The sequence below is a fragment of the Narcine bancroftii genome, chromosome 7 (genome assembly GCF_036971445.1).
Source record: "Narcine bancroftii isolate sNarBan1 chromosome 7, sNarBan1.hap1, whole genome shotgun sequence".
Lineage (NCBI taxonomy): Eukaryota > Metazoa > Chordata > Chondrichthyes > Torpediniformes > Narcinidae > Narcine > Narcine bancroftii.
In genome coordinates this window covers 39,114,848-39,142,422 of record NC_091475.1, presented here as the reverse complement: position 1 = coordinate 39,142,422, position 27,575 = coordinate 39,114,848, and the positions used below count along the sequence as shown (strand labels likewise).

The 27,575-nt window shown below is 40.4% G+C and overlaps 1 protein-coding gene across 5 annotated transcripts in view; it reads left to right on the top strand.

Moving 5' to 3' along the window:
- The window catches only part of cab39l (calcium binding protein 39-like), a 62,219-nt gene that overhangs the window by 1,437 nt on the left and 33,207 nt on the right, over positions 1 to 27,575 (top strand). The window contains exons 2-4 of one of the 5 annotated variants that reach the window (XM_069889714.1): positions 4,731 to 4,883; positions 4,980 to 5,107; positions 22,221 to 22,355. In XM_069889714.1, coding sequence (XP_069745815.1) covers positions 22,248 to 22,355 — 108 coding nt within the window. In that variant the 5' untranslated portion in view covers positions 4,731 to 4,883; positions 4,980 to 5,107; positions 22,221 to 22,247. Of the gene's footprint in view, positions 1 to 4,730; positions 4,884 to 4,979; positions 5,108 to 11,109; positions 11,205 to 22,220; positions 22,356 to 27,575 lie in introns of those variants that run through there. The other 4 variants (XM_069889713.1, XM_069889715.1, XM_069889716.1 and 1 more) reach the window with 4 other exon arrangements.

Below are 27,575 nucleotides of genomic sequence, written 5' to 3'. Positions count from 1 at the left end.
AACATAAATGAAGAATCAATTGGGGAAATAGTTATCTTTAGGAAGTCTTCCTGCAAACTGCTTGTGAATTTATTTGTATTTTTTGGTTGGTCCTAAAACCCAAAATATCTTAATCTCTTGCATTTGATTGTAGTTGCCAAGGGAGGTCCAAGACCTTTGCTGATATTAATGTTATGAGGTGCCAGTTATGTTTTGTCAGTCTCAGATTTAATGCTAGCTAGGGGGCACCAGTCAAGAATCCACGTTGTGTATTGTCCTGATCTTGTGTCTGCATTGATCAATGAGCTTGATGTTGTGTTATGACTGTCAAAATCCCCTCTGGATTTGAATACTTTTGTAGTCAAAAGGAAATTTTGCACTGTCAACATTTTCTTTTGGATGCAACATTAAACTAGGATCCTTGGATGGATGCAAAAGAGATAAGAAGTGAGAGTTTCCCTTTTTTAAAAATCCTGGTTTAAGAAGATACATTTTGCTGTAAAGATTAAAGAAAAATTGCAATTGCTGATAATATGGAATAAAAATATCATTTGTGTGAGGTCAGGAAAAGTTACGGTTTCTGGTTTACTTTTTTTTCCCCAAGATAAATGATCTAGTGTAGTGGCTACTAAAGTAATACACATATGCCAGATTAGTCAACTCAAGACTGATTTTATTCAGGTTTTACAATCTTTTATACCCCTCCTGTCCTGGGCTCCACGGGACAAGGCGGGACTGCTACTGGAGTGCTTCTGATCCACGGGACTGGCAGGTTTAAATTGATCCTTGTGAGTGCCCTGCGCCTTCCGGCAGGATACTCAGCAGGACGATGCGCTATTCTCCAGCACAGTACCACTCCGTTAGGTGAGTGCTCACCTGTTTGTTTAGTTGTTCCGCAGCCCGCAGAACTGTGCCAGCGATGGTTCGCGACACTGCGCTGTGCGCTTGCTTGGCCTGCGACACAGCCACTACACTAGTTGCTTTTTATTTGGTTCTCATCATGGATAAATTAGCTGGCTGTTTTACTTAAAATATAACATCCAACTATGTCTCAGAATTGCTTCAATGACCATAAAGTGCAACAAGTATGTACCTGAAGTTACAGAAGTTGCTATGTGACTGCAAAATCTGACAAAAATTGGCATTGGTTTATCTCTTACACTTACTGCGAATGCAGATTTGCTAAGAGCGTGTGAAGAAGGATGCAAGGGTCCGTGTCACAATTCAATCCCAGCAACAGTGTGACAGAAGACGCTAATCTATGGACTGTTCCCAAGGATGCACAAAGTCTGAACTGCTGGAAGGGCATCACTTTGGTCTGCCCAAGGGAATGACAAGGCACATTCTAAGCTGCAGGAGTACGTACTAAGCGATGCACTGAGGCTTGGTACAGCCAACAAGAGGGCACTGTGGGAAGGACCAGAGTCTAGATTTGCCCCATTATTGGGCATTGAGGGGACTGAGATTGAGGGGGAAGTCTCAAAAAAACAGAGGAGGGAGAAGTGACAAGGTGCCACAGTGGTGAAAATAGTGTAAATAAAATTGAATGTAATAAGGCAGAGTAATGGGAATGTATGGATATGAAAGCAAGGGTGGGAACAGACTCTGAATGGTTTCATTTTGTAAATGATTAATTGTGAATAAAGTCTATTTTTGGGAAAAATACTTAAGTGCTTTCAATTTTAGAACCTAGCTAAAATATGAGATGCTACTGTAAATTTGAGCCCAACCTTGTGATACTTTGTGAAGTTAAAGTGGGGCGGGGTGGAGGTGGAGAGAATGTCTGGTTCTTTTTAAATCAATGATTGAGGGTTAATTAACACACAAAGCAGATTTTAAAGATTGAACAACCAATTAAATGCAGCAGTTACATTGACAGCTCAAGTAAAAATGTATTGACCCATTTCTTTTACTTGGGCATTTAATAGTACTGCATGGGAATGGGCGATTTGGCCCATTAATTTGTGTTTTCCTCATTATTTTCCAATCAGCTATGAATTTCTTTACATTCTGTAATAATTTGAGGCAGAATTCCAAAGCACCTCTTTGAGGTGTTGTTTACCCCACTCTTTAACTAGTGGAAAGGGATCATTGTGCACATTTAATTATTTCAGAACAACTTTAGAGCACCTAATTTTTACTTTTAATTTAAACAGCAAGTCCTCCAAATGAACATTTATGGACCATGAGCTATTTGATGAATCTTATACCTGGTTAAAAATTAGCAACTGGAATTGTTAATTAGAATAACTGATTTTTCCTAATGGTAAAAGATTCTTCATTGATGTCCTAAGCTACTTTTATCTTTCCCTCCTTGCATTTATTCATGACAATTTTAATTATTGTCCTGTATATCTTGTTGCATATTTCTCTGTAATCCTCCTCGGAATTCACTAGATAATAGCCCTTGGCAACTGTTCCTAACGTCCTCTCAACTCATCAGTTTTTGACACTTAATTCATTGCAATACTGTGCAGCTGCTGATCAGTTTAATTGCCACATTATCTCTGCTATTGCAGATTTTTGCTCCACTAAACCTTTTGCTTTCTCTTTGTGCCTGTGGCATAACTTGGATATTTCACTTGTTCAAAAGGCACAAACTTAATTAGTGGATCTGATTTGGTCTTTCTCCCCACACACCCCCCCCCCCGCCCCCACCCCATGGCATGTCTATCCCATATCCTCGTGGCCTGCTAAGTTGAGGCCACTCGTAAATTGGAGAACATCTCGTATTGTGTCTCTGCAGTCTTCAACCAGAAGGCATCAATACTGACCTCCAATTTCTGTTTACCCCTCCCGGTCTTTCTTTCCCTTATCCTTCTGCCACTCCCCAGCCTCTTATCTTCCTTCTCTGTTCAGAGAGCTCTCTCTCTCTGAGCCCTCTTCCCTCCATCACCTCTTTTTCTCCTTCCCATTTGTATCCACCTATTATTTGCTTGTGGTCTTTCCCCTCCCCCACTCCACCTTCTTATTCAGGTGTCTGTCTGATTTTTGACACTCCTAAAGAAGGGCTCAGGGTCAAAACATTGACTGCCTTTTGCTTTCTATGGATTCTGTATGATGTTCTGCAGCACTTTTGTGTACTGCACAAAGCCCCATCATCAGCACATTTCTTTGTTTACCTGAGTCGTTTTTCAAGGATCTGGAATTATTTCATTAACTATCCTGCTTCATATTTATTTTTCATATAATTTATTCTTTAACCAAGCAGTTGGGCACCTTCCTTTTAATTTATTTTTGTTTTAATTGTTGTCTTGTGCTTGTGCAAGGTATTTTACAATGTTTTGCTATTTAAAATTGTTATCAAAGCACAACTGTTCTTTTTTAATAATTTTTTTTAGCAATTTCAAATCTAAACTGGTTTATAAACTCAAGGTCCCAACATATTTTTTTGTTATTGAAGCACATTGTAAAGTGTAGATGCATATCTTTCATTGGAAATTGCAATCACCTATTTAAATGATCAGGTAATATACTTCTAGAGGTAAAAGAACAGGAAAAGCTAGAGATATTCAGCAGCTCAGATATCATCTGTGGAAAGAGACACAGAATTAGTATTTTCAGGTCAAAGCTCCCATTCCTGGTGCTATTAGTCAAGGGATAATTGTTGCTCATTGCATAAATAGTACTATGTCATTCATGGAATAGTGCCATAATAAATGTAACGTCCACCTGCTGAAGTAGGACAGGCTTTGGTTTAATACTTCATTCAAATGTAGTCCTCTTAAATGTGGGACTGGAATTTACAACATTTCAATTCAGACCAGGATTATCACTCTAGGTAACCGGGGAGAGGGGCCTTCAATTTCTGAAATACACAACCTGTCAAGGGACATTTTTAATGTCTCAAATATTTAAATATCTAGGTGGTGGTCTATTTATGCCATTTCATAAGACAATGTGATATTTGCAAAGATTTTTTTGTAGAGGGGTGAAGTAAATGAATTTTGCTCTGATTTATTCCAGAGTATTACCCAATTTCCATATTTTCATGCCACATATGCATCGGTGCAAGTAAAACTTCGCAAATGATGAAATAGGACTTGGTGCTGTCCAGCGCTGCAAGTATAATCATGTTGAGTTTCAACCAAAGCTGCTCTCCGTATCATATTTTGTGAAATGAAGTAGATACAAAAACTTTTGATGCACAGGGCATTGTGCAGGTTGATTTTTAGCCATGTGCCAGTGCAAACGATTAAACAACAGGAAGAAGGCCAACTGTTCCTTCAACAGTCCTTTTTCTCTTTCCCTTGGCATTCTTTAAATCCTCACTTTACATGGTTAATTTGCTTGATTAAAAAAGCTCAGTTTTGTGCATTTGAAAGGAAAATTCAAGGTTAATAGTTCAAATCAACCTTGTTTCATTCCTTAGCAGAATGTCAGATTAGTTGTATTCTCTGGGTATGTTGTCTATTGCAAATTGCCTTATACCTCTTTAACTTCTAATGACATTTGGATCAGGACTTTTTGCTGTGGATCTGGAATTCAACAGTCCAAATTGGTTCAAGATGAAAGATTTCCTTCCCAAAAAAAGCTGTCAGCATACCAGATGTGTCCTTTGAAGCAATCACAATCTGCTAGTTTCATGCTTGCCATTACTGATATTAAATTTTTAATTACTGATTCATTTAATTAACTTGGTTCAACTTCCCCAGATATTGTTGAGGTCTGAACTTGTCTTTTGTCAATCATTCTATTATAAAATGGCATTTTCTTTTCACATTGAGTTGACACCTAATTTCCTATTCCAGGGAAGGGCATGTGATCTAATAGCAGTTTATTTGGATCTAACCGGTCTTGACCAAACTGTATTTACAATATGCGAAGTTTCAGAATGAATCATGTTGCTGATGCCTGTCACCCACCTATATATTAAATGAACTGTAGTGATTTGGTTTATGCAGGTATGTTTGAACTTTAACTGAGGGGAACAGTCTGCTTATGCTCAATAAATCAGTTCCAATTTTCATTTAACTATTTGGCCTTGATTTTTGTTTTAGGTGAGTTATAGAAGCATAGAGATCCTGGTTACCCAAAAGACTGCTTTTGGATTTCATTTGCTAAGGATTTCTTGCTGAACAGATCTACTTTGATTCTTTGTGTGCCTTACCTACAGACTGCCAAAGAGGTAAGTGCCTGGAGTGCATGATTAAATTTGCAGCCTTCTACTGTGTGCTTTTATGAAGAGACATCTTTTCTTTATTGAATTAAGAAATACCAGATTCAGAAACTTTATTATTCTGTATTAAAATGGGAATGTAATATTGCACGAAATTGCCTTACAAAGATTCACCATTAGCATTGCCCAGTGCCCCTTAGTTTGATAAAGAGAAGCAAAAGAGAGTCCCCCTCCATCACCACCCCACACCCAGAGTCACCAAGTGTCCTCCAGTGATCCTATAGCCTCTGCAGCTGAACAAGACTCCAGTTCAGTTCAAACCTTCAGCAACCCAAGCCCAGATCCAAACCTCTAACATGATGAGGAAGCCTTCAGTGCCCTTTGGGAGCTCTCCTTGTCCTCAGCATTTTTAGATACTTAATGTAAACTGAGGCAGTTAATATTCTGCAGCTTTAAATTTGAAGCATCAAACTGGTGACATGCAAATAGATTAACCAATCATTACACCTGTATTTATTTTAATTTTAATTAAGTCGTGAGGTGATGCCTTTTACTTAACACTAATTCAGTGCTATGTTAGCAACTATTATCAAGACTTCATACAAATGTTCAGCACTGGTTTTGTTTTGCAAATTAAGTGTGACTTATGGGAATTCTATCACATCCCTGTTCAGTGACGCACCTCATGTTATTTAAACCTGTATTTAGTTTGAAAAGATTTTACTTTATTTCTGTAAATTAGAAGAGATTTGCATATCTAATGCATGGTTTGAAAATTGATGTTGTAGTGTTTGCGCTATTTGTGCATGGAAAAGAATGACAGGCAAACCAAAGCCTTGGAGTCGAGACTAGTTTATTGCACTGACCATCATGCTTTTATGGGCCCCAACCGGTGACATCGGGGGGCCCGCGTCATTGGAGTGCTGGCCTAGGATTGGCCCGGCGTTCCTGCCAGGTTCCCTGTCTTCCCGCCATGTGGGAGGTCACCTGGGATGATGGCAGGTGTCACCCCCACCCCTCTGGTCCATGCAGTTGCTGCATTCCTTGGCCATTTTGTGGGCTGGTCTGTGTCTTCGTGTGCAGGCTGTTACATGACACCCCCCACCCCCAGAAAGAACCGGCAATCAGGCCATTGTCTGTTGACTTGGGAGGTTAGCCCTTACATCGCAGGGGAGAAGTGGAGACCAGCTGGTCACAGTCCAGATATACCAATTTCAGCCAGTTGACAGTTAAGGTCTCCTCTTTACCGCTGATGTCGAGGACGCAAATGGATCCGTTGTCCCTAATGACCCTGTAGGGCCCCTCGTAGGGTTATTGTAGGAGTGAATGATGTTTGCCTCTTCATACAAACATATACTGACAAGTCTTTAAGTCTCTGGGGATATTATGTTTGAGCTGGCTGTGAAGTGGGGTTGCCACGGGACCAGGGACCCCAGTTTTCGCCGCAAGTTCTCAAGGGTGTCTGCGGGGTCTTCCAGGTGTTTTTTGTGGGCCAGGAACTCCCCCGGAATGATTAAGGGTGTGCCGTAGACCATCTCCGCCACCGAGGTGTTGAAGTCTTCCTTCGGTGCAGTGTGAATCCCCACCAGGACCCTAGGCAGTGCGTCCACCCAGTTGGGACCCTTGAGCCGGGCTATCAAGGCAACCTTCAGGTGCTTATTAAACCATTCCACCAAGCTATAGGCCTGAGGGTGGTACACTGTGGTGTGGTGGAACTGTGTGTCCCCAGGAGGTTGCCCAACGCTACCCAGAGGTAAATTGTTCCCCCCCTCTCTGAGGTTGGGTGCTCTGGGACCCTGAATCTAGACACCCATGTGTCAGTTTGTGCCCTGATGCAGTTTTCTGTGGTGGTATCAGCAGCGGGATTGCCTCACACCACCATGGAGTGGTCAACCATTGGAAACTGGTAGCAGCCCCAATATATCAATATGTATGTGGCTGAATCTGCACTTCGCTGGTTCAAAAGTCTATGGGTGTCTTTGTGTGAGCTGCACTTTTGAGGACTGGCAGTTCATGCAGGGATTGGCCCACTGGCTGACCTGCTTACGGAGGCCGTACCAGACAAACCTGCGAGCCACCATCTTGTCCGTGGCCCGATTGCAGGACGCACCAGGTTGTGGATGGCATTGAAAACCTGGCGCCTCCACATGGCTGGGATGGTGGGGCGATGGCTACCGAGGGAGATGTCGCACAGCAGTGTCAGGTTACCTGACATAGCTGTTCTATATGCACCAATCTCAGGGTCCTGCTGCTATGCTTGGGGAGGGCCAAGTAGTCAATTCCCTGTTGTTGGGAATGCCACGTTTTTCAGACCGAAGGGCATGCTTGGGAATTTGAACAAACCAAAAGGGGGGGTTATAATTGGGGTTTTGAGGATGTCCTGGGGTGAACTGGGATTTGGTGGTACGCCCGGATGAGGTCCACCTTGGAAAACACCCATGCCCTGTACAGGTTGGCGGAGAAGTCTTGGATGTGGGACATGGGATATCTGTCAGGCATGGTGGCCTTGTTGAGGCGGCAGTAGTCACCATATGGCCTCCACCCACTGCTGTTTTTGGCACAATGTGGAAAGGGAAGGCCCAGGGACTGTTGGAGCATCGCACAATCCCTAGCTCCTCCATTTTCTTGAACTCCTTCTTTGCTAGGCTGAGCTTTTTGGGAGGGAGTCAGCATGCCCTGGCATGAAACGGGGGGCCTTCGGTCAGAACGTGGTGCTTTACCCTGTGCTTTGATGTGGCTGTAGAAAATTGTGGTGCCATTATCGAGGGGAACTCCACCAGGATGTGGCAGAATTCGTTATCTGAAAGGTTTATAGAGTCAAGGTGGGAGGCGGATAGTTTGGCTTCCCCCAGAGGTAGAGTTTGAACAGTTCTACAGTGCACAAAGTCCTATCCCTTAAGATCTACAAGCAGACAGTGGGCACAAAGGAAGTCGCATCCCAGGAGTGGTTGCGCCACTGCCGCGAGGGTAAAGGTCCATGTTGCCGTTGCCGTACTGTTGCCGTACTGAAGAGGGGTGATGTTACCAAAAGTCCGGATGGTGGAGCTGTTGGCTGTCCTCATTATGGGCCCTGCTTGCCGTTGCAGGTGTCGAGGCCTGCATGGGACAGAACGCTTATTTCGGCGCCAGTGTTGACCAGGAAACACCTAAGGAGTCCCAAGTGTATAGGCAGCTATCATGTGGGCCAACTGCCGCAACCATCAACAATGGTTGGCCAGGGTGTTTCTCAGAAACCCGCAGGGTGGGCGGCATCGACAGACCTCCACACCCCATCGTTGATGATAGTAGCAGAATTGTTCCTAGGCATTAACTTGCCTCTCCACTTGTCTTGGTCTCACTGTTGACTGTTCATGGGGCTTGCTGCTGTGGTCTACGACGACACTGGTATCCTTCTTCGCTCTTCAGAGCATGTCCACCCAGGCCTCAACCCTCCGGGGGGTTTGCTGAAGTCCTCGTCCATGAGCAAGAGTTGGATATCCTCAGGCAGCTACTCCAGAATGATCTCCATAAAGAGCAGGCAAGGCTTGTAGCCTGAAATCAAAGTGAGCATCTTGCTCATTAGGGCGGTTGGGACCCTGTTCCCCAATCCATCCAATCCACTCTCTGGGAGAGTGAGCTTTGAGGGCTTGCTCTGGAGGCTGCCATAGGAAGTCTATGACCCTTGCAGCTGTGTCTTGATTGAGAGCGCTCACAATGTAGAAGTAGTGGGTGTCATTGGCCAGTTGGACTATCAAGGTCACTAATGGAGCATTCATGCTACGCAGGTGTGGAGAAGAATGACAGGCACACCAAAATCTTGAAGCCAAGACTGGTTTATTGCTCTGGCCATCATTTTTATAGGGGATCCAGGCGCTGATATCAGGGCCCTGCATCATCAGAGTGCCAGCCTGGGATTGGCCATGGATTCTGCCACAGTTCCCCATCTTCCTGCCATGTGGGATATCACCTGGAATGATGGCCGGTGTCACCCCCTCCTTCCCAGGTCTGCACGGTTGCTGCGTTTCTCAGCCATAGCCATTTTGTGGGCCGCTACAATATTAGTAACACAGGCTTAACAGTAATGCTATGGTCTAGAGATTGCAAGATCAAATTGTAGTTAAATTTAATACATCTGGTAACTTGGGATCTGGCCCAAGGAAGAATGACCATGGAAAATTAGTCCCTTACCTCTTCTTCCCAGCCTAGAATCAAGTATCCTGTCAGCCTGAACTTTCTTAACTCCGCGATGAATGAAAACGGCAGAGTGTGTGATTTCATGAATCAATACTTTTTAAATGCTTTGCTACAATTTCTTACTGCAAAAATGTTTTTCACATCTTTCCAAATTTTTAATTTGAAAGATTTTACTGTTTTTGTTGTCATTTAAGATTTCCTACATTGAATTGTCCTAAATTCTTTCTTTTTTCTAAAAAAAAAAATCTTTGTATTTGGATGGATGTTCTATCGTTAATAGACTGGGCAATATTTTCAACTTTAGCCTTAATGTTAACCTGGAAGTGTGCTGATCATGCACAACCTTGGTCATCTTCAACAGCAGCCTCATTACATGTTCCTAACTTCTGAAAACTTTCAAGTTTTGTTATTTTCCTCCATAGAAAACTAAAGAGAATTAAATATGGATGAAACATGACTTTTTTTGAAATTACAAAATTTTGTGTTTTAGTATTTTCTGAGAACTTCTTTCATATCGTAATCAGATGCATCTTTTTCCTAAAGATGGCAACGGTAGGGATTTAATCTCATGAGATAGGTAAGAATAGTTTGACTTGTATCTTTGAACTTAAACTCTCCTCTATCACAAAAGGTTCTGCATCTTGCTGTTTTCGCCCAGGCCAAGGTCAGGGCTTGCCAGAAGGGATAATGTAAGCACAAACCTGCTAAATTGGATTCATTTAAAATGACTATTGCATTGCAAATTGAACAGGCCTTCGTGATTGCAGATAACTTTGTTTTGAATTAACTTTGAACTTTTACCCCCTTCCTCTTTCTGTTGATTGAAAGCAAAAAAAAATTCGGTCACAGAGTGCCATTATTATGGAGCTGGTTTTCAAATTTTTCTTGATACATTTATTTTCCAAAATAATTTAGTTGGCTTTTCATGATATTTAGTTGTTCATGCATTTTATTGCCTACATTTTTAAGAAATATTATTTGGTCTCTTGTGCTGAAATAATTAATTTTTGATTGAAACTTCACATGATACATTCCTGAGAGCTTAGGAGCTTGATACATTTTAAGGGAATGTAAATCATAAAAAGTGTTTCTTTTGGCTTTGCATGTAATTTAAATTTGAAGCATAGTTCAGATTTTTTTGTACATAAAAAGAAATGGTGCAAAATATATTGAAATAATTTTAGACTGCAATATGAAAGAATATCTCAGTGATTCAATTGTGGAGCTCATTCCCATCTTTTGTAACATAAATGTGATGCACAAATGCTTCAATTTACTTACTTCAAAGTTTTTAGCAGAGAGTATATGATGTGGTTGATGAGTTTTTTTTAGTTTATCAACTAAATAGAAGCATGTCAGAAAACATAAGAAATAGGAGCAGGAGTAGGGCATCCAGTCCATCGAGCCTGCTCCGCCATTCAATAAGATCATGGCTGATCTGATCATTGACTCAACTCCACCTACCTGCTTTTTCTCCATATCTCTTAATTCATTTTTTCTGTAAAAATCTATCTAACTGAACCTTAAATATATTTAATGAAGTAGCCTCAACTGCTTCCTTGGGCAGAGAATTCCACAGATTCATTACTCTCGGGAGGGGGGTGGGGGGGGGGAAACAAACAGTTTTTCCTCACCTCCTTAATTCTACTCCCCTGAATCTTGAGGCTGTGTCCCCTAGTTCTGGTCTCACCTAACAGTGAAAACAATTTTCCTGCCTCTATCTTATCCATCCCCTTCATAATTTTATATGTTTCTATAAGATCTCCTCGCATTCTTCTGAATTTGAGTGGGTATAATCCCAGGTGATTTAGTCTCTCCTCATAGGTCAACCCCCTATCTCTGGGATCAAGCTGGTGAACCTCCTCTGGACTCCCTCCAAGGCCAGTATATCCTTCCTCAAGTATGGAGACCAGAACTGCACACAGTACTCCAGGTGCAGTATCACCAGTACCTTGTACAGTTGCAGCATGACCTCCCTGCTCTTGAATTCAATTCTTCTAGCCATGAAGGCCAACATTCATTCCATTTGCCTTCTTAATAACCCAACTTTTTGTGATTCATGCACAAACACTCCCAAGTCCTTCTGCATGACAGGAAGCTGTAGTCTTTCACCTTTTAAGTAATAATCTATTCTTCTATTTTTCCTACCAAAGTGGATGACCTTGCATTTACTAATGTCGTACTCCATCTGTCAAACCTTTGCCCATTCACCTAACTTAACTATATCTTTCTGCAGGCTCTCCACATCCTCTGTACAATTTGCTTTTCCACTCAAATTAGTAACATCTGCAGATTTGGCTACACTACACTCTGTCCCCTCTTCCAAATCATCATTGTAAATAGTGAACAGCTTGGACCCTGCACAGACCCCTACGGCAACCCACTTACCACTGTCTTCCAATCTGAAAAATACCCATTTATCCTGATTCTCTTCCTTCTGTCAGTTAACCAATCCTCAATCCATACCAATATATTTCCCCCAACTCTATTCATCTGTATCTTATTGATAAATCTCTTGTTACTTGCCTTCTGAAAATCCAAATGTACAACATCAACCTGTTCCTCTCTATCTACCGCACCCATTATATCCTCAAAGAACTTCAGCAAGTTTGTCAAACAAAACCTTCCCTTTCTGAATCCATGCTGCATCTGCCTGATGGAACCCCTTTGTTCTAAATGCCTCGCTATTTCATCCTTAATGACAGCTTCAAGCATTTTTCTGACTACAGATATTAAGCTAACTGACCAATAGTTACACATCTTCTTCCTTCTTCCCTTTTTAAAAAGTGGCGTGACATTTGCTGTCATTCATTCTGCTGGAACCTGCCCAGAATCCAGAGAATTTTGGTAATTGGTTGCCAACGCATCGATTATACTCACACCATATCCATCAGGACCAGGGGATTTGTCTGCCTTAGTCCTATTAGTTTGCTCATCACTATGTCTTTTGTAACAATTATTTTATTGAGGCCCTCACCTCCCTTTGCATCCTTAACACCATTCTTTGGCATATAGGATGTGCCATCAACAGAAGTACAGGTACACAATCCTTTATCTGGATATCTAAAATCCGGAAAACTCCAAAAACTGGCACATGGGGAGAGAGATGGCAGCGCGAGTCGGACGGGCAAGAGACTGGCAGTGTGAGTCGGATGGGCGAGGGGGGTGGATATGGAAGCACAATTCAGGTGGGCTTAAATTTGGCTTTCAGAAATCTGAAATTCAGAACACATTGTCCCCCAAGGGTTCCAGATAAAGGATTGTGCACCTATACAAGGTTTGGTTTTTGGCACTTCAGCAATAGCTGATGGCCTTGCAGTAAATTTGTAAGTCTGTGTATTGTGGATGGCATGTTTCAGGAGATGGTCAAACTACAAAGAGGGAATGGGTGAGATCTTGACAGACAATTTTCAAGAAAGCAATTTGCAAGAACACAAGAAAATAGGAACGGGCCACCATGTGCTTCCAATTTGTCCTACCAATTTTGTATAATTGTGATCTTAACTCCTCAACAGGGCCATTTCACCATACCTTTCTATTCATTGATCTATCAAATATTTCACCATATTAAATGCTTTGAATTATCCAGCTTTGACTATCTGCTGGGCAGAGAATGCCAGAGATTCAATACCCTCTGTGACAAGAATTTTTTATGTATCTCAGACTGACAATCCTCATATCCTGCAGATATGTCCCCTTGTTTGAGACTCTCCCACTTGTGAAAACATCCCAGCGTGTAACCTGTCATGCCCCTTTGGAATCTTGGATGTTTGAGTAACGCCACCCATCATTCTTCTAAACTCGAAGAAATACAGGTCCCACTTATTTAGTTTCCCTTGGTAAGATAACCTTTTATGTTCTGGCCTCGAAAATCTCCTTTGTGCTGCCTCCCATGTTGCTGCATTTTTTTGGGAGTTAAAGGGACCAAAGGGTCTGCACTATTCCACACAAGGCCTCACTGATACTGCACATCTGCAACATAGCTACCCTATTTTTAAACTCTAACCCCTTGGCAATGAAGATCACAATGCCATTTGTCTTCATAATCTATTTATTGAACCACCTGCCATCTTTTATTTTGGTGATTCTTGCATTAGAACGTGTGTTTGTAGACTACTCCCACACATCTTCCTTCATGATTTCAATCCAAACTAATTTCACTCAACGATATACTGCTTTTATATCCCTACTTGGCATTTTCCTTTTGTGATTATCAATGACACCTCATCTCATTTCTTCTTTGAACTTCTTTTGGAATAGAATATAATCTAGAATATTCAACATACAGATTGGAGTGTGTTTGCTGCCTATGCTACCACAGACTCTCAGATTAGTATTGATTTATTTACCAATTCTGCCCTCTAGTACATCAGCAAGTGTGTGGATGAAGTGACATCACAAAAACAAATTATATTTAAAAAATTTGCTAATCAAATACCATGGATGAACATTGAGGTTCGTCTTCTGCTCAAAGACAGATTTAGTCTTCCGATATGGAGATTGGAAGTCTTGCAGCTCAGCCAAGGCCACCCTAAGGAGGGAACTCTCTCAGGCTAAACATGTATACAAACAAAAGATTGAGGAGCATTTCAACTCCTTGGACCCCCCAGAGCATGTGGCATGACACACAGATTATTACAAATTACAAACCACCTAGTACTGTGCCCGCATCCAGTTGTGCTTTCCCTTTCTGAGGAACTTAATTATTTCTACACTTGCTTTGATCGAGCAAACAAGGAGGTCACCTTCAAAATGGATCTTCCTCTTGATGAACTGCCTTTCTCACTTTTTATCTCAGATGTATGGGCCACCCTGAGTAGGGTGAATGTATGGAAGGCAGCTGGCCTGGATGGAATAACTGGCCGTGTGCTTACAGCAGTAGTTTTAAACCTTTTTTTTCCACCCACATACCACTTTAAGTATTCTCTATGTTGTAGGTGCTCTGTGATTAATAAGGGATTGCTTAAGATGGTATGTGGGTGAAAAAAAAAGCTTGAAAACCACTGTTATAATCGTACCTAATAGACTCGTTATGTACACGGTTTCATAACTCCAAAGGAAATGGACCAATGACAATTTTTCTGAATCAAAATATTTCAGTAACAATTGCCCATCCCTCTCACATAACACCTTAAGCAGTCCTTTACTAATCACAGTGAAGAGCATCATCAAAGATGCATCTCACCCTAACTATGGACTTTTTAAACTCTCCTTCCATCTGGTAGGTGCTACAGGAGCCTCTTCTCTCGAACCAGCAGGCTCAAGAAGAGCTTTTTTCCTGAGTCTGTGATCCTGTTGAACCTTAAATCACAGCACTGATTGATACTGAACTCACATTGTGCTGTCAGTACTTTTATAATTGTTTGCTTGCTGAATGCACTTGTTTTTATTCACACATAGTTATTTGTATATAACACTACTTTTTAACTTCTGGTTGGATGCTAATTGTATTTCATTGGTTTTGCATTGTATTTGGCACAATGACAAAGTTGAATCTAATCTCATATTGAGTAAGCAAATCCTTGTCACCCTGCAACCATCTTTCTGTAATAGCTATTCTATCATCACTCGTGTTGCTATCTGTGCTATCAATGACTATTTTGCTGTAATTGCTGCATAATTCACTTAAAGAATACTGTGATATTTTTTCTATTTATTTATAACTTTGGATTTGCTCTGATTTACATATTTTCATTTGCATCTTTAGCCCTGGCTTTCACACTACATTTATCAGTTTCCTCTACCATGACCTTTTCCACTTCTTCCTGATTTATTAAACCTTCTATTTTGGATCCCAGAGGATATTTTGGAGCTTTAGCCAGTATTAATTGGGCAAAGTTTCCATCTTAAAAAGATGGCTTATTCACTGTGGAGTATATTAACGTAAACTCTTAAGTATATTACAATAGCTAATTACAATACATTCTATTTCTATGAGACGAATCATTATACAAATTTGACCTTTTATTCAACTATCCACAGGAGACTGCATCTAAATTGATGCAGTGCTTTATTTAATAAGAAATTAAATGTTAATATCACTTAAAGAAAAATCAACAGCAGGATAGATGGCAAGATTGGACTGTCTAATTACACTCTACAATAGACAGTCACAACACTGATTTTTAAGTGAATAATAGTATTACTGTCAGGTCACTTGTCGGAGTGCTACTGATACCATGTAACCCAGTGCTATCTGTTGCATGGTTGGGTGATCAGCAACTAAACTGGCTCCCCCACCAGACTTGCCTGATGCAGAGGGTGGCTAGACACCTTGCAGGATGAAAAACAAGACCTCAAAGGGTGGCCGAACCCTCTCTTAGGGTCAACAGCCATCTAGCAAACACATGCCAGGAAGTGCAGAAAGGGCATCCCTTGCATCGAAGCTTGGTCTGACCATACACTAAAATAAAACTTCCCCCAGCTGTCTTGGACCTCACCATGCTGCTGGATCCGGGAGGGGATGTCAAGAGGGTGGGTTTGAACCTGTGCAACGCCATCTTGCCTAAATCCATTCATGCACACGCTGTTCCTTTCTGAGGATTGGGATATTCTCATATCAAACCCCACAAACTGACTGTAAGGAACCATCAACATTCTATGGGATTGATAGCCAGATGTATCTGTATTACAGAATGATAGGATTAATGTTATTCAGTTTCCTGTGCAATGTGACAATTATTGTTTTGCACAATACTGCATAAAATTGCCATAAAACAGACATTCCACCTGATGGAGATAGGAGATTTGGGAGGATCTGCATCCTGTTGCATTTTACTTGTCATAGACAGTGAAATCTGCTTATACGAGCAGGTTTATCAAGCCTCCCAATTACATCTTGGTTGTACAAATCTGAATTTCTTCATCAGCTTTCCTAAAAGGCAGAAAATAGTTTACATCTTAATATTGAGGTTAGGTGCAGCACATAAAAGAAAACCATTTAGCATATTGAAAGGGTGGTGGTTTGGCCATGTGAATGGTGGGTAGCTGAAATGCATTGCCAAAGGATGGTGAAGGCTGGTACAATAGGAAAATCTAAAAGACTGTTAAATAGGCGCATGGATGTTTGCAAAAAAAACAAAACAGGGTTATGAGTGTGAGGGAAGGAGGAAAGGATTAGATGGAGTAGGTTTACATAGGTTGGTACAACATCATGGGCCGAAGGGCCTGAATTGTGCTGTAATGTTCTATATTCTCATTTTTGTGTAGCTACGCTACCTGAACCTCAAATATTTGTGCAACAGTTTTAAAATTATTTAAGGAATATGCTTCCTCTGGTTTTTTGTGGAAGCAGACCTTGTATCTGCTGTAATATTTTAAATATAACTTTTTTTAAAAATCGGGTAATTTGTATTTGTACCTTTTCAACATGCTGTGCATACCTCTATCTCCGAATAGTGGTTCTCAACCTTTTTTTCCCACTCACATACCACTGAAGTAATCCCTTACCAACCACAGAGCACCTATGGCATCGAGTTTGTTCCACTACTCTATCATGAGTCAGCTACCTCCACGATTATTGCCCAGTAATACTAACATCTATTGTGATGAAATGCTTTGAGAAGTTAGTAATGGGCAGAATTAACACATACCTAAGCAAAGGTCTGGACCCAGGGCAATTTGCCTCTCGTCACAATCACTCCACAACAGACACAATATCACTGGTTCTCCATTTGGCTCTTGATCATCTCAAAAGCAGCAACTCTTACATACAGCTGGTCTTCATAGACTACAGTTCAGCCTTCATCAGTGTTATTCCCTCAGTGCTGGTCAACAAGCTCCAAACCATGGGGCTCTGCAACTGGATCCTTGACTTCCTCACCAGAAGACCACAGTACGAATTGGAAACCATGTCTTCTCCCTGACTACAAAACACAGGCATACCTCAAGGATGTGTGCTTAACCCACTGCTCTGATCACTATACACCCTTGACTGTGTGGCCAGGCACAATTCCAATGCTATCTACAAATTTGTCAATGACCCACAGTTGTCAGCAGAATCAAAAACCCCAATGAGCAAGTGTACAGGAGGGAGATCGATCAGCTCGTTGAGAGCTGTAACACCAAAAACCTTGCATTTAACATTGGCAAAACCAAGGAGATAATTATGGACTTCAGGAGAACATGAACCATTCCTCCTCAAGGGCTCAGTTGTGGAGAGGGTCAAGAAATTCAAATTCCTAGGTGTCATTATCTCTGAGGATCTGTCCTGGAGTCTCCATGTCAATGCAATCATGAAGAAGGCTCGCCAGCAGCTATACTTTGATGTGTTTGAGGAGATTTGGTATGTCACCAAAGACTTCTACAGGTGTTCTATGGAGAGCATTCTGGCTGGCTTCATCAAAGTCTAGTACATAAGTGTCAATGCTCAAAACAAGAAAAAACTCCAATGTGTTGTTAACTTGGCCTGCGGCATCACGGGCATCAGGCTTCATTCCATCAAGGACGTCTACAAGAGGCGGAGTCTTAAGAAAGCAGCCTCACCACCTAGACCATGTCCTCTTCACTCTGATACCATCAAGAAAAAGGTACAGGAGCCTAAAGAAGAGCACTTACCAGCACAGGACTGCTTCTTCCCCGCTGCCATCAGATTCCTGAATGATCAATGAACGTACTTTGACTTTTCGTGCGCTATTTCCATTTATTTTTCTAAGGTGGTTTTCACTGTGATGTTCCTGCAAAACAACAAATTTTGTGACTTGTTCATGACCATAAATTCTGATTCTGATCCATCCTACCATTCAGCCCCACTCCCCTGCTGTCTGTCTGTAACCCTTGATGTCCTGACTAATCAAATGCCTGTCAATTACACCCAATGACCTTGCTTCCACAGTTGCTGTGCTAACAAGTTCCACAGACTCACAACACTCTAGCTAAAGACTTTTTTGCATCTCTTTGCTAAATTGATGCCCTTTTATTCTGAAGTTGTGCCCTCTTGTCTTAGACTCCCCAACCACGGGAAACAACCTTGCCACGTCTACTCTGTGGAGGACTTTAAATGTCTCTGAGTCTCTCCCCCCCCCCCCCCACCCCCATTCCTTCTGTACTGAGTACAGTGCAAGAGCTGACAAACATTCATATGCTAATCCTTTCATTACTGATAGCATTCCAGTAATTCTTCTCTGAACCCTCTCCAATTCTAGCTGTCTTTTATCAAATTAGGCACCCAAGCTGTATACAGTTCTCCAAGTGAGGTCTCACAAGTGACATTACATCCCTGCTCTTGTATGCTATTCCTCTAAAAATGAGTGCCATCATTGCATTTGCTTTCTTTAATACTGACTCAACCTGGAGGTTAACCTTTAGAGTATCTTGCACAAGGATTCCAAGTCCCTTTGCACCTCCGAATGTTGAATTTTCTTCCTAAGTATTAGTCTGCCCATCTATTTCTTCTACCAAAGTGTATGACAGTACATTTACGACCTCTATGCCCATTCTTCTAATCTATCCAAGTCTCTCTGCAGACTTTCTGTATCCTCAGCACCACTCCCTTACCACCTATTTTAGAATCATCTACAAATTTAGCCACAAAACCACCTATTCCATAATCTAAATCATTTATATACAGTGTAAATCACTGACCCCCCCCCTGCAGAACGCCACTGGTAATTGGTAGCCAACTAGAATAAGATCCCTTTATTCTCACTCTCTGTTTCCTGCCAATCAGCTAATGCTCTGTCCATGCTAGTATCCTTCCTGTAATTCTATGGGCTCTCATCTTGTTAAGCAGCCTCATGGTGGCACCTTGTCAAGGCCTTTTGAAAGTAAAAATACAAGACCTCCACTTCATTTCCCCTGACTATTCTACTTGTGGTCTCTTCAAAAAGTTGCAGTAGGTTTGTCAAGCATGACTTTACTTTAAGCAAACCATGGAGACTTGGGTCTATTGTGTCCTGGTACTCCGTAACCTAATCCTTGACATTTGACTCCAACAGCATCCAAACCATTGATGCCTGGCTAATAGGTCTATAATTTCCTTTTTGCTGCCTCCCTCCCTTAAACTGCAGAGTGACATTTGCGATCTTCCTGCCCACTGGGACCAAGCTAGAATCTAATGATTCCTGGAAGATCATTACCAATGCCTCCACAATCTCTACAGCTACCTCCTTCATTTAGAGGGTGCATTCCATTTAGTCCAGGAGACTTGTCTACTTTTAGACCATTTAATTTCCCTAGTACCTTCTCTCTCATGATCTTGACAGAGATCTTTGTGAGTCCAGTATGCTACTAATGTCTTTCACAGTGAAGACTGATCCAAAATATTCATTCATTTCCTCTGCCATCTCCATATCTCCCATTACAATTTCTCTAGCATCATTTTCTATTGGTCCTATGTTTACTTTGGTCTCTCTTTTAGACTATATATTTAAAAATAATTTTGGCATCCCCTTTGATATTATTTGCTAACCTTTTTTCATAATTTTTCCTTCCTCATGACCTTCTTAGTTTTCTTCTCTAAGTTTTTAAAAGTTTCCCAATCCTCTGTTTTTCCACCAATTTTTGCTTCCTTGAATGCCCACACTTTACTATGTCTTCCCTTGTTGGCCACAATTGCCTCGCTTTCTATTCACAAATTTCTTTATTTTTGGTATGTACCTATCTTGCAATTTTCTCATTTTATAGAAAGTCCACACATTGCTGATCTGTTGTTTTCCCCAATAGTATGCTTTTCCAATTGACTTTAGCCAGTTCCTCTCCCATACAACTATAATTTTGTTACTCCACTGAAATACCAACACATTGGACATTAGCCTCTCCTTTTCAAATTTCAAAGTGAACTGGTTTATTTTATGATCACTGTCTCGCAAGGGTTCCTTTAGTTGAGGCTCTAATCACCCCTAGTTCATTATACATCACTCAATGCAAGCAGCCAATCCCCTGATGGGGTCATCAACAAGCTACTTTAAAAAGCCATCTCAGAGGCACTCTACAAAATCTCTCTCCTGAGGTCCTGTTCTGACCTGACTTTCCCAATCTACTTTCATGTTAAAATCCCCCATTATTATTATTATTATGTTGTCCTCAGACATGCCTTTTCTATTTGCAGTTGTATTTTGTAGTCCACATTCTGCCTGCTGTTTGAAGGCCTGTGTATAAATGCCATTAGGGTCCTTTTACCCCCATGTCATTTCTTAATTCATCTGCAATGATTCTACTTCTGATCCTAAGTCATTTCTTTCTAATGATTTAATATTGTTGCTTATCAGCAGAATCACACTATCCCCTTTGAGAACCTGCCTATCCTTCCAATACACTGTATATTCTTGGACATTCAGTTCCCAATTTTCATCCTTCACCACGACTCCATAATGGCCATAAACATTATGCCCTCCAATCTTTAGCTGTACTGCAAGTTTGTCCACATTGTTTCTCATCCTGTGTGAAATTCCGAACTTGGAATTCATAACAGATGACTTTAGCATCATGGGAATACAACTCACTGTTGAATTTGTCATTGCAAGACCAAATGAAGGAAGTAATGTCCAGCTTTAATCATTTTCTCTCATAGGTTTCACTAGGCTATTCAAAGTGATTTTACTAGGTGATCAGCCACCTCTGGATTGTTGGACAATTCCTGCATTAGTAGTGCAGAAAGTTCTAGCTTGAGACTTGGATTACAGGCTAGGTGATGGCCATGAGGCATGAGCTTGCAGACTACTTTATGAATGGCAATTCCAAGCCCTATTTTAGGACCACTGTTAACAAGAATGCTTTATTCCAGTTTCTAGCTACACTTTTATTATTACCCCTGCAAAAATGCCATTATTGGAACTTTTGACAATTGGGATACAGTGATGGACTTTTACTTTTTTCAGAAGTAATCCCCAAACCTGGCAAGATGCTGGCTTTGTTTGACCATCTACTGAGCTATCAGGGCAGTGGAGTGAGTGCAATGGAGCAAGACATATTCCATTCAAGAATGTGCTCAAGCCACCCTGGGGTTGGTAGAGTGGAATGCAACATTTTTAATGTTCAATATTAATTAAAAGTGGAGGAGTATTCTATGGGAACCTTGGATCTATATACTGGGAGCACACACAGCCTTTAACTTGGTAACATGTCACCACCTTCCAAAATAAACTTCTGCCTCTCCTGTCAGACGCTTACTGTTCCATCTGGAAGAAATTGCTATTTCCACATTGACCTTATTAGTCACTTCAGAATCCACAGATTTGCATCTTTGCTACAATCTTGAGCTATGTTTGATGAATGATTCTCCATGTCTCTTTAGGCAGAACAAAGCCTAGTTAAGGTGGAAAAGTTAACTTTGTCTTCCTTTTTTTTCATCTCCATGAAAGTTACAAGAGGTAAAGAATAGTTTTAAAAATATTAAAGGGATGTTCATCTGAACACAAAGCAGTCAGTAATCTGGAAAAATTCACAACTTGCCATTCCTTTTCTTGTGAGGACATTATTTCTCCCCTTTCTAGTATTTTGACATTTACACATGCTGCAAAAATTGATATTACAAGCCCTGGCAGTTGATTCCTGTATGATTTAAGTTTGTATACTTGTGCTGTGTGAAACAATACCCTTCAGGGTATGCATACTTTAGGTAAAACTCCTATCCTGTCTCACAGATTTTGAAATTTTTAAAAATGTTAACTATTTCCCAGCCAGCTTGCCAACCCTTGAAATGTTGTTGCTTAACATTAAGACATTCTTTCGTATTCTCCAAAATAGAAGCATGGTTTGACAGGATCAAAGAATGATGGTGATTCATCTATGAATGAATAGCACAGTAGAAAATAAAAATTAAATACTTCCTGCCCTTTCCCAGGTGTGGAAAAGGCCGAAAATACATGTACTTGTCATGGCAGGCACTTCAAAAGCTTCTATTAAAACCTATCCTGTTATAATTGAAGTTAATGTAACTACTGATTATCACAACTGTTTGCAGATTAAAATAATTAAAATATGAATTTTTTTTCAATTTATTTATTTGCAGGTAAATCCAGGGTGAAATAAAACAAAAATGCCACTGTTCAAATCACACAAAAGTCCAGCAGACATTGTCAGAAATCTCAAAGAGAACATAGCAATGCTGGAAAAGCAGCATATTTCGGACAAAAAGGCTGAAAAGGTATACAGTATTGTTTGAAACTATGTTGTCATGTGGGAATAACCTTGTTCAATGCATGAAAGTAATAGCAGTATGGAATGTAGTTGAAAGCTGACAATAAATTCTCTAATAATTTATAAAGTACCATTTTGACATTTCCTTAATTATGTGTCAGCTTTTAAAACATTTTGTTTGGCTTTCCTGAAATGAAAGAACTGGCATTGCTTTAATTTCTTTCAGCAAAGGATTTTCTTCATAAATGGAAGCAAATGAGGCAGCTAGTCTATTTACAGTAAGGAGATACCTGACTAGTTCATTTTTTGTAGGTCATGACTAGAATCCTGACCAGTCCACAGATCTTTTTATTTTCAGTTGAATTAACAGACGCTCGGTCTTTTCTGAGATTGCACCTCCTACCCCACAACAAACAGATATGTGCCTAACTCCTGATCTTAAGCTTGAAATTGTTGAACCATTACTACCATCAAGTTAAATATAGATTATTGAAATACAAGTTCTTGGATATTGTTCAAAGCTCGATGAATGGCATAGATTTGAGCTGGTGTCAAACATTTGAAGATGGCACTAGATCATTCCTTGAAATGGATTAACATCTCCAATTGATAGTTAACAAATTGGATGTATCTGTACTCCGTATCTATATGCTAATAAATGGATAGTAAAGTTCTTGGAAGGAGGGAACAGGTGGGAAGGGAATTGGTGGATGGGAGAAATGAAGGATAATGGACAGGTAGTGGACTGTCAGGTGCCAGAGCAAGGGAGAAAGCAAAGGGGATAAAATGGAGGAAGAGGAATTGTGCAGGATGGGGTGGGTGATGGATAGGGGCAAAGACTGCCAATGCTGGAAGCTGAAAATAATGGTTTAATGAGAGATCAGATGGGACTAGAGGATGGGGAGAGAGAAAATAAATCTAATGGGGGGGGGGGGGGAAATAGCATTGGAAGGAAGGAAAGAGAGGGATGATAAGAAGGGTATGATGGATGGGAGAAGGGATAGAAGTGGAGGGGGGTGGTGGTGGGGGAGGAAGAATGGAAATAGTTTGGAAGGAAAGGGGACATTTTCCCTGAAATTGGAAAATTCAATGTTCATATTAGTGGGCTCTGGACAGCCCAGGCGGAATGACGTATTGTTACTCTAGTTTGCGTTTTGATCTCGTTCTGGCAGTGGAGGTGGCCCAGGATAGACAGGTTGGTGAAGGAAGGGAAGTTGAAATGGTACACAAATGAGAGCTTGGGATGGCCATTGTGGACAGAACATAGGTGCTCTGCAAAATGATCCCCAAGTCTTTGCTTGATCTCATTGATAGAATACAGTAGATGAGGTTGGAGGATTGCATTCAAATCTTTGCTTCACCTGGAAGAGTTTGGGTCTTTGGAAGGTGATGAGGGAGGATGTGTAAGGTGCCTCTATCAGTGAGACCAATAGTAGACTTGGAGACCATTTCCACAGAGCATTTGTGCCATGTCTGCATCGGTCATTCTGAGCTTCTGGTTCCGTGTCGTTTGATCTCTCATTTGGTCTCATTATACCACTATTGTCTTATCAGAATCTAGCATGGCAGCCTTTGTCTCCAGCTATCACCTACTCCACCTTCTTTATCCTTCTATCTGGCATTTGTCAGTCAGAGGGAGAGAGAAGAGAACCAAAGTTATTTGTTAGTCAACTGCTTCTGTCATCCTTCACATCTCTCTGGTCTACCAATCTCCCACATCCCTCCCACCTTATCCTCATTATACCACTACTCCTCTTCACTCTACCCTGATGAAGAAATCTGGCCTATAACATTGACCTTTTTTCTCTCCCAATGGTATTGCTTGACCTGCTGAATTCCTCCAGTAGATTGTGTGTTCTCCATATTCCAACATCTGCGAACTCTCATGTCTCCAGATCCAAGTGAGAATCCAAACCAAACTGATCTTGACAACCAAACATTTCTGTAAATTTTCACCATTAGAAATTAACAATTCCACTGTTATTACTTTAAAATCTAAAATCTAATATTGCTTACCAGTCAAAATCTTGTTTCATTGCATGAAATTTGTTAAAATTAATTTATCTTGAATCTTAAGGAATTTGGATAATCTGCCCTCTTTCTTAGCCCTCACCACTACCCAAAAAAATGTTACAACTGGTTCCTACAATTTCTATTTTAAACTACATACAGTGCCCTCCATAATGTTAGGGACAGACACTTTTTTTCCTTTATTTGCCCCTGTGCTCCACATTGTAACTTTATAATCAAACAATTCACATGTGATGAAAGTGCATATTCCAGATTTTATTTTTGGTTATTTGTATACATTTTGGTCTCACCATGTTGAAATTACAGCATTTTTTATACATAGTCCCCTCATTTCAGGGCACCATAATGTTTGGGACATTTAGTTTCACAGGTTTGTGAGTACTCAGGTATGTTTAATTGCTTCATTGGTACAGGTATAAGAGAGCTTGGCTTACTTTTATTGATCACCTTTGGAGTCTGTAGGTGCCATTTTTCAACATGACGACCAGAGTTGAGCCAATGAAAGTCAGAAGTCATTCTGAGGTTGAAAAACAAGAATAAAACAATAAGAGACATTGCCCAACTTAGGATTACCAAAATCAACAGTTTGGAACATCATTAAGAAGAAAGAGCATACTGGTGAGTTCAGTTATTGCTAAAAGACTGATTTTTCCAAGGAAGATCTCCACTGCTGATGACAGAAGAATTCTCTTCATAGTGAAGAAAAATCCCCAAGTTTATGTCCAATAGATCAGAAACACCCTTCAGGAGGTAAATGTGGATATATCAATGACTAGTGTCCGCAAAATACTTTACGAACTGAAAGATGCAAACCATGGCAAAGGTGGTATGCTTTGAATCTTGAGCAGTTCCTTTATGCCTCCACACTTTGCTCTTGCCTTCACTCTGGTACAGGTTAATCTTGGTCTCATCTGTCCACAAGACCTATTTCCAGAATTCTGCAGGTTCTTTTAAATACTCCTTGGCAAACTGTAATCTGGCCATCCTTTCTGTGGCTAACTCATGGTTTGCATCTTGCAGTGTAGCCTTTATTTCTTTTCATGAAGACTTCTGCAGACAGTAATCATCGATGTATCCACACCTGCCTCCTGAAGAGTGTTTCTGATCTGTTGGGTATACATTTGGGATTTTTCTTCATTATGATGAGAATTCTTCTGTCAACAGCAGTGGAGGTCTTCCTTGGAATATACCTGCACCAATGAAGAATTTAAACACACCTGAGTACTCACAAATACCTGTGAAGCCAAATGTTCCAAACATGGTGCTCTGAAATGAGGGGGCTATATATTAAAAAGTACTGTAATTTCTACATGGTCACACCAAAATGTATACAAATAACCTTGAATAAAATCGAGAATGTGCACTTAAATTGCATGTGAATTTTTTTATTACAAATTTAAAACCGGATCAAATAATTTTTTTTTAATTAAAGTGTCTACCCCAAATATTATGAAAAGCACTGTATATTAAGAGTGGGAGGTTGAGAATGGGAATTCCAGTTCTTTATCTTCTTGCTCATTGAAGGAAAATTTGGCCAAACTTCTGCACCTTGTATAATTTGGTTTGGAAATGGCTACACTAATGTTTTTATGTTTATTTCAAAATCCCAGTGGATGATGAAGGGGAGGTACTGGAATGTTTCTGATTAAACACTGGCAAAGAGACCTTCTGTGCTTGATGTGGAGGAACCTCACAAACTTCTCAGGGTTTTAAAACGGGCACACTGATACTCTTCCTATTTTGAGTCAAAATTTAATTGACTATTAATTAGCTTTACTTCAGCTATCTCATTTTGTTAATTTTATTATTGTTGCTTTTGAATGCTTTAAGTTGAAGTTGCAGTCTTTCAAGAGCTTTTTTTTAACTGTTCAAGTTAATGTAGTGGCATGAGTGAAAGTGAGTGGGCATAATTCTTTTACAATTCTTTAAAAGTTGAAGATTTTACTAAAATTTCTATAAGGGAATGAAATTTGAAATTTCCCTCTCTTCAAATGTTATCCTCAGTTGTTAAGTGAAAGCTGTCTATTCCCTCTTGACCAGGAATTGAATAAATTGGATTTAAATAAAGTTTTAAACGCTACTGTATTTCAGAAACATTTCTAAATCAACTTAGTTTCCTACACTTCAAAGAACTTTAGGTTTCACTGTGTGAGTAATGTTTTTGTCTAGGCATTTACTATGGTCTGCGTAATTGTACATTGTTTTAACAATATTGTAGTGCAGATAGAGGAAAATATTAACAGTGGGACAGGTATAAAATTGATTTTGTAAGTAGAAATAAAAGTTGATCAAAACTGATGGAAACTAACTACACCAAAGACTGAGAGAGAATGTTTGCTGTGATCCCAATACATTTTGGATGTAATCGTCTTTTAGTTGAGAAATTCAAAAGAAATTTTGGGCAAAAACCACTTCAGTTATAGTTATTTTTCTTGGCAATCTTTGTAATCCTCACCATTTGGTCCCAGATGTGTTCAAAGAAGAAACTGGCAAGTTGGATTAATAAAAGAGTATGAATTGGTATCCTGCTGGAAGATATGAGATCCGTGCAAGGTTGCAGAGTTGCTTGTTAAATCTGAAGACTAGTGTTTATGCAATGTCAGATGCTTAATTATAAATTAAGGGACATGGATCTCTTTGCATTGGTTTGAATGTTTTCTGTACAAAATAATGGTTTGTTGTAAATTTGGTGAACACTTTGCATAATCCCTAAATCGCATTGGTGAAGTGATTACAAATTAAACAATTCAACCATGTTGCATATCTTTGTTTTTATACCACGTGATTTTTAAGCCACATTTACCACTAGGTGTTTTTTTGCTGGGCTTCCGCTTTGAGGCTGGCTCTATCCACAGATAAAATTTTGAACTTACCTTTTCGTGGAGTGCCTCGACGCATTCTCCGGAACATATGGAGGCGGGGCAAGTGGTACTGTAGTGCTGCCCCTTCGCCATGAGGTCTAAGAATGATCACTGCTATCTTCATTACCCATAATCCCCCATGCAGCTGGAACTGCTCTGAAAAATGTAGTGGTTTCAACTGTGTGGGGGATTATGGGAAACTAAGACTGCATTGATCATTCTTCTCCTTGCACTGCCAGACACTCAGGTTCCACAGAGTCCAGTATTAGTTATTGCCATGCCTGACTCCGACTGAAATAAGAGATTCTGATTGGAGATTTATCATCAGTCCTTTA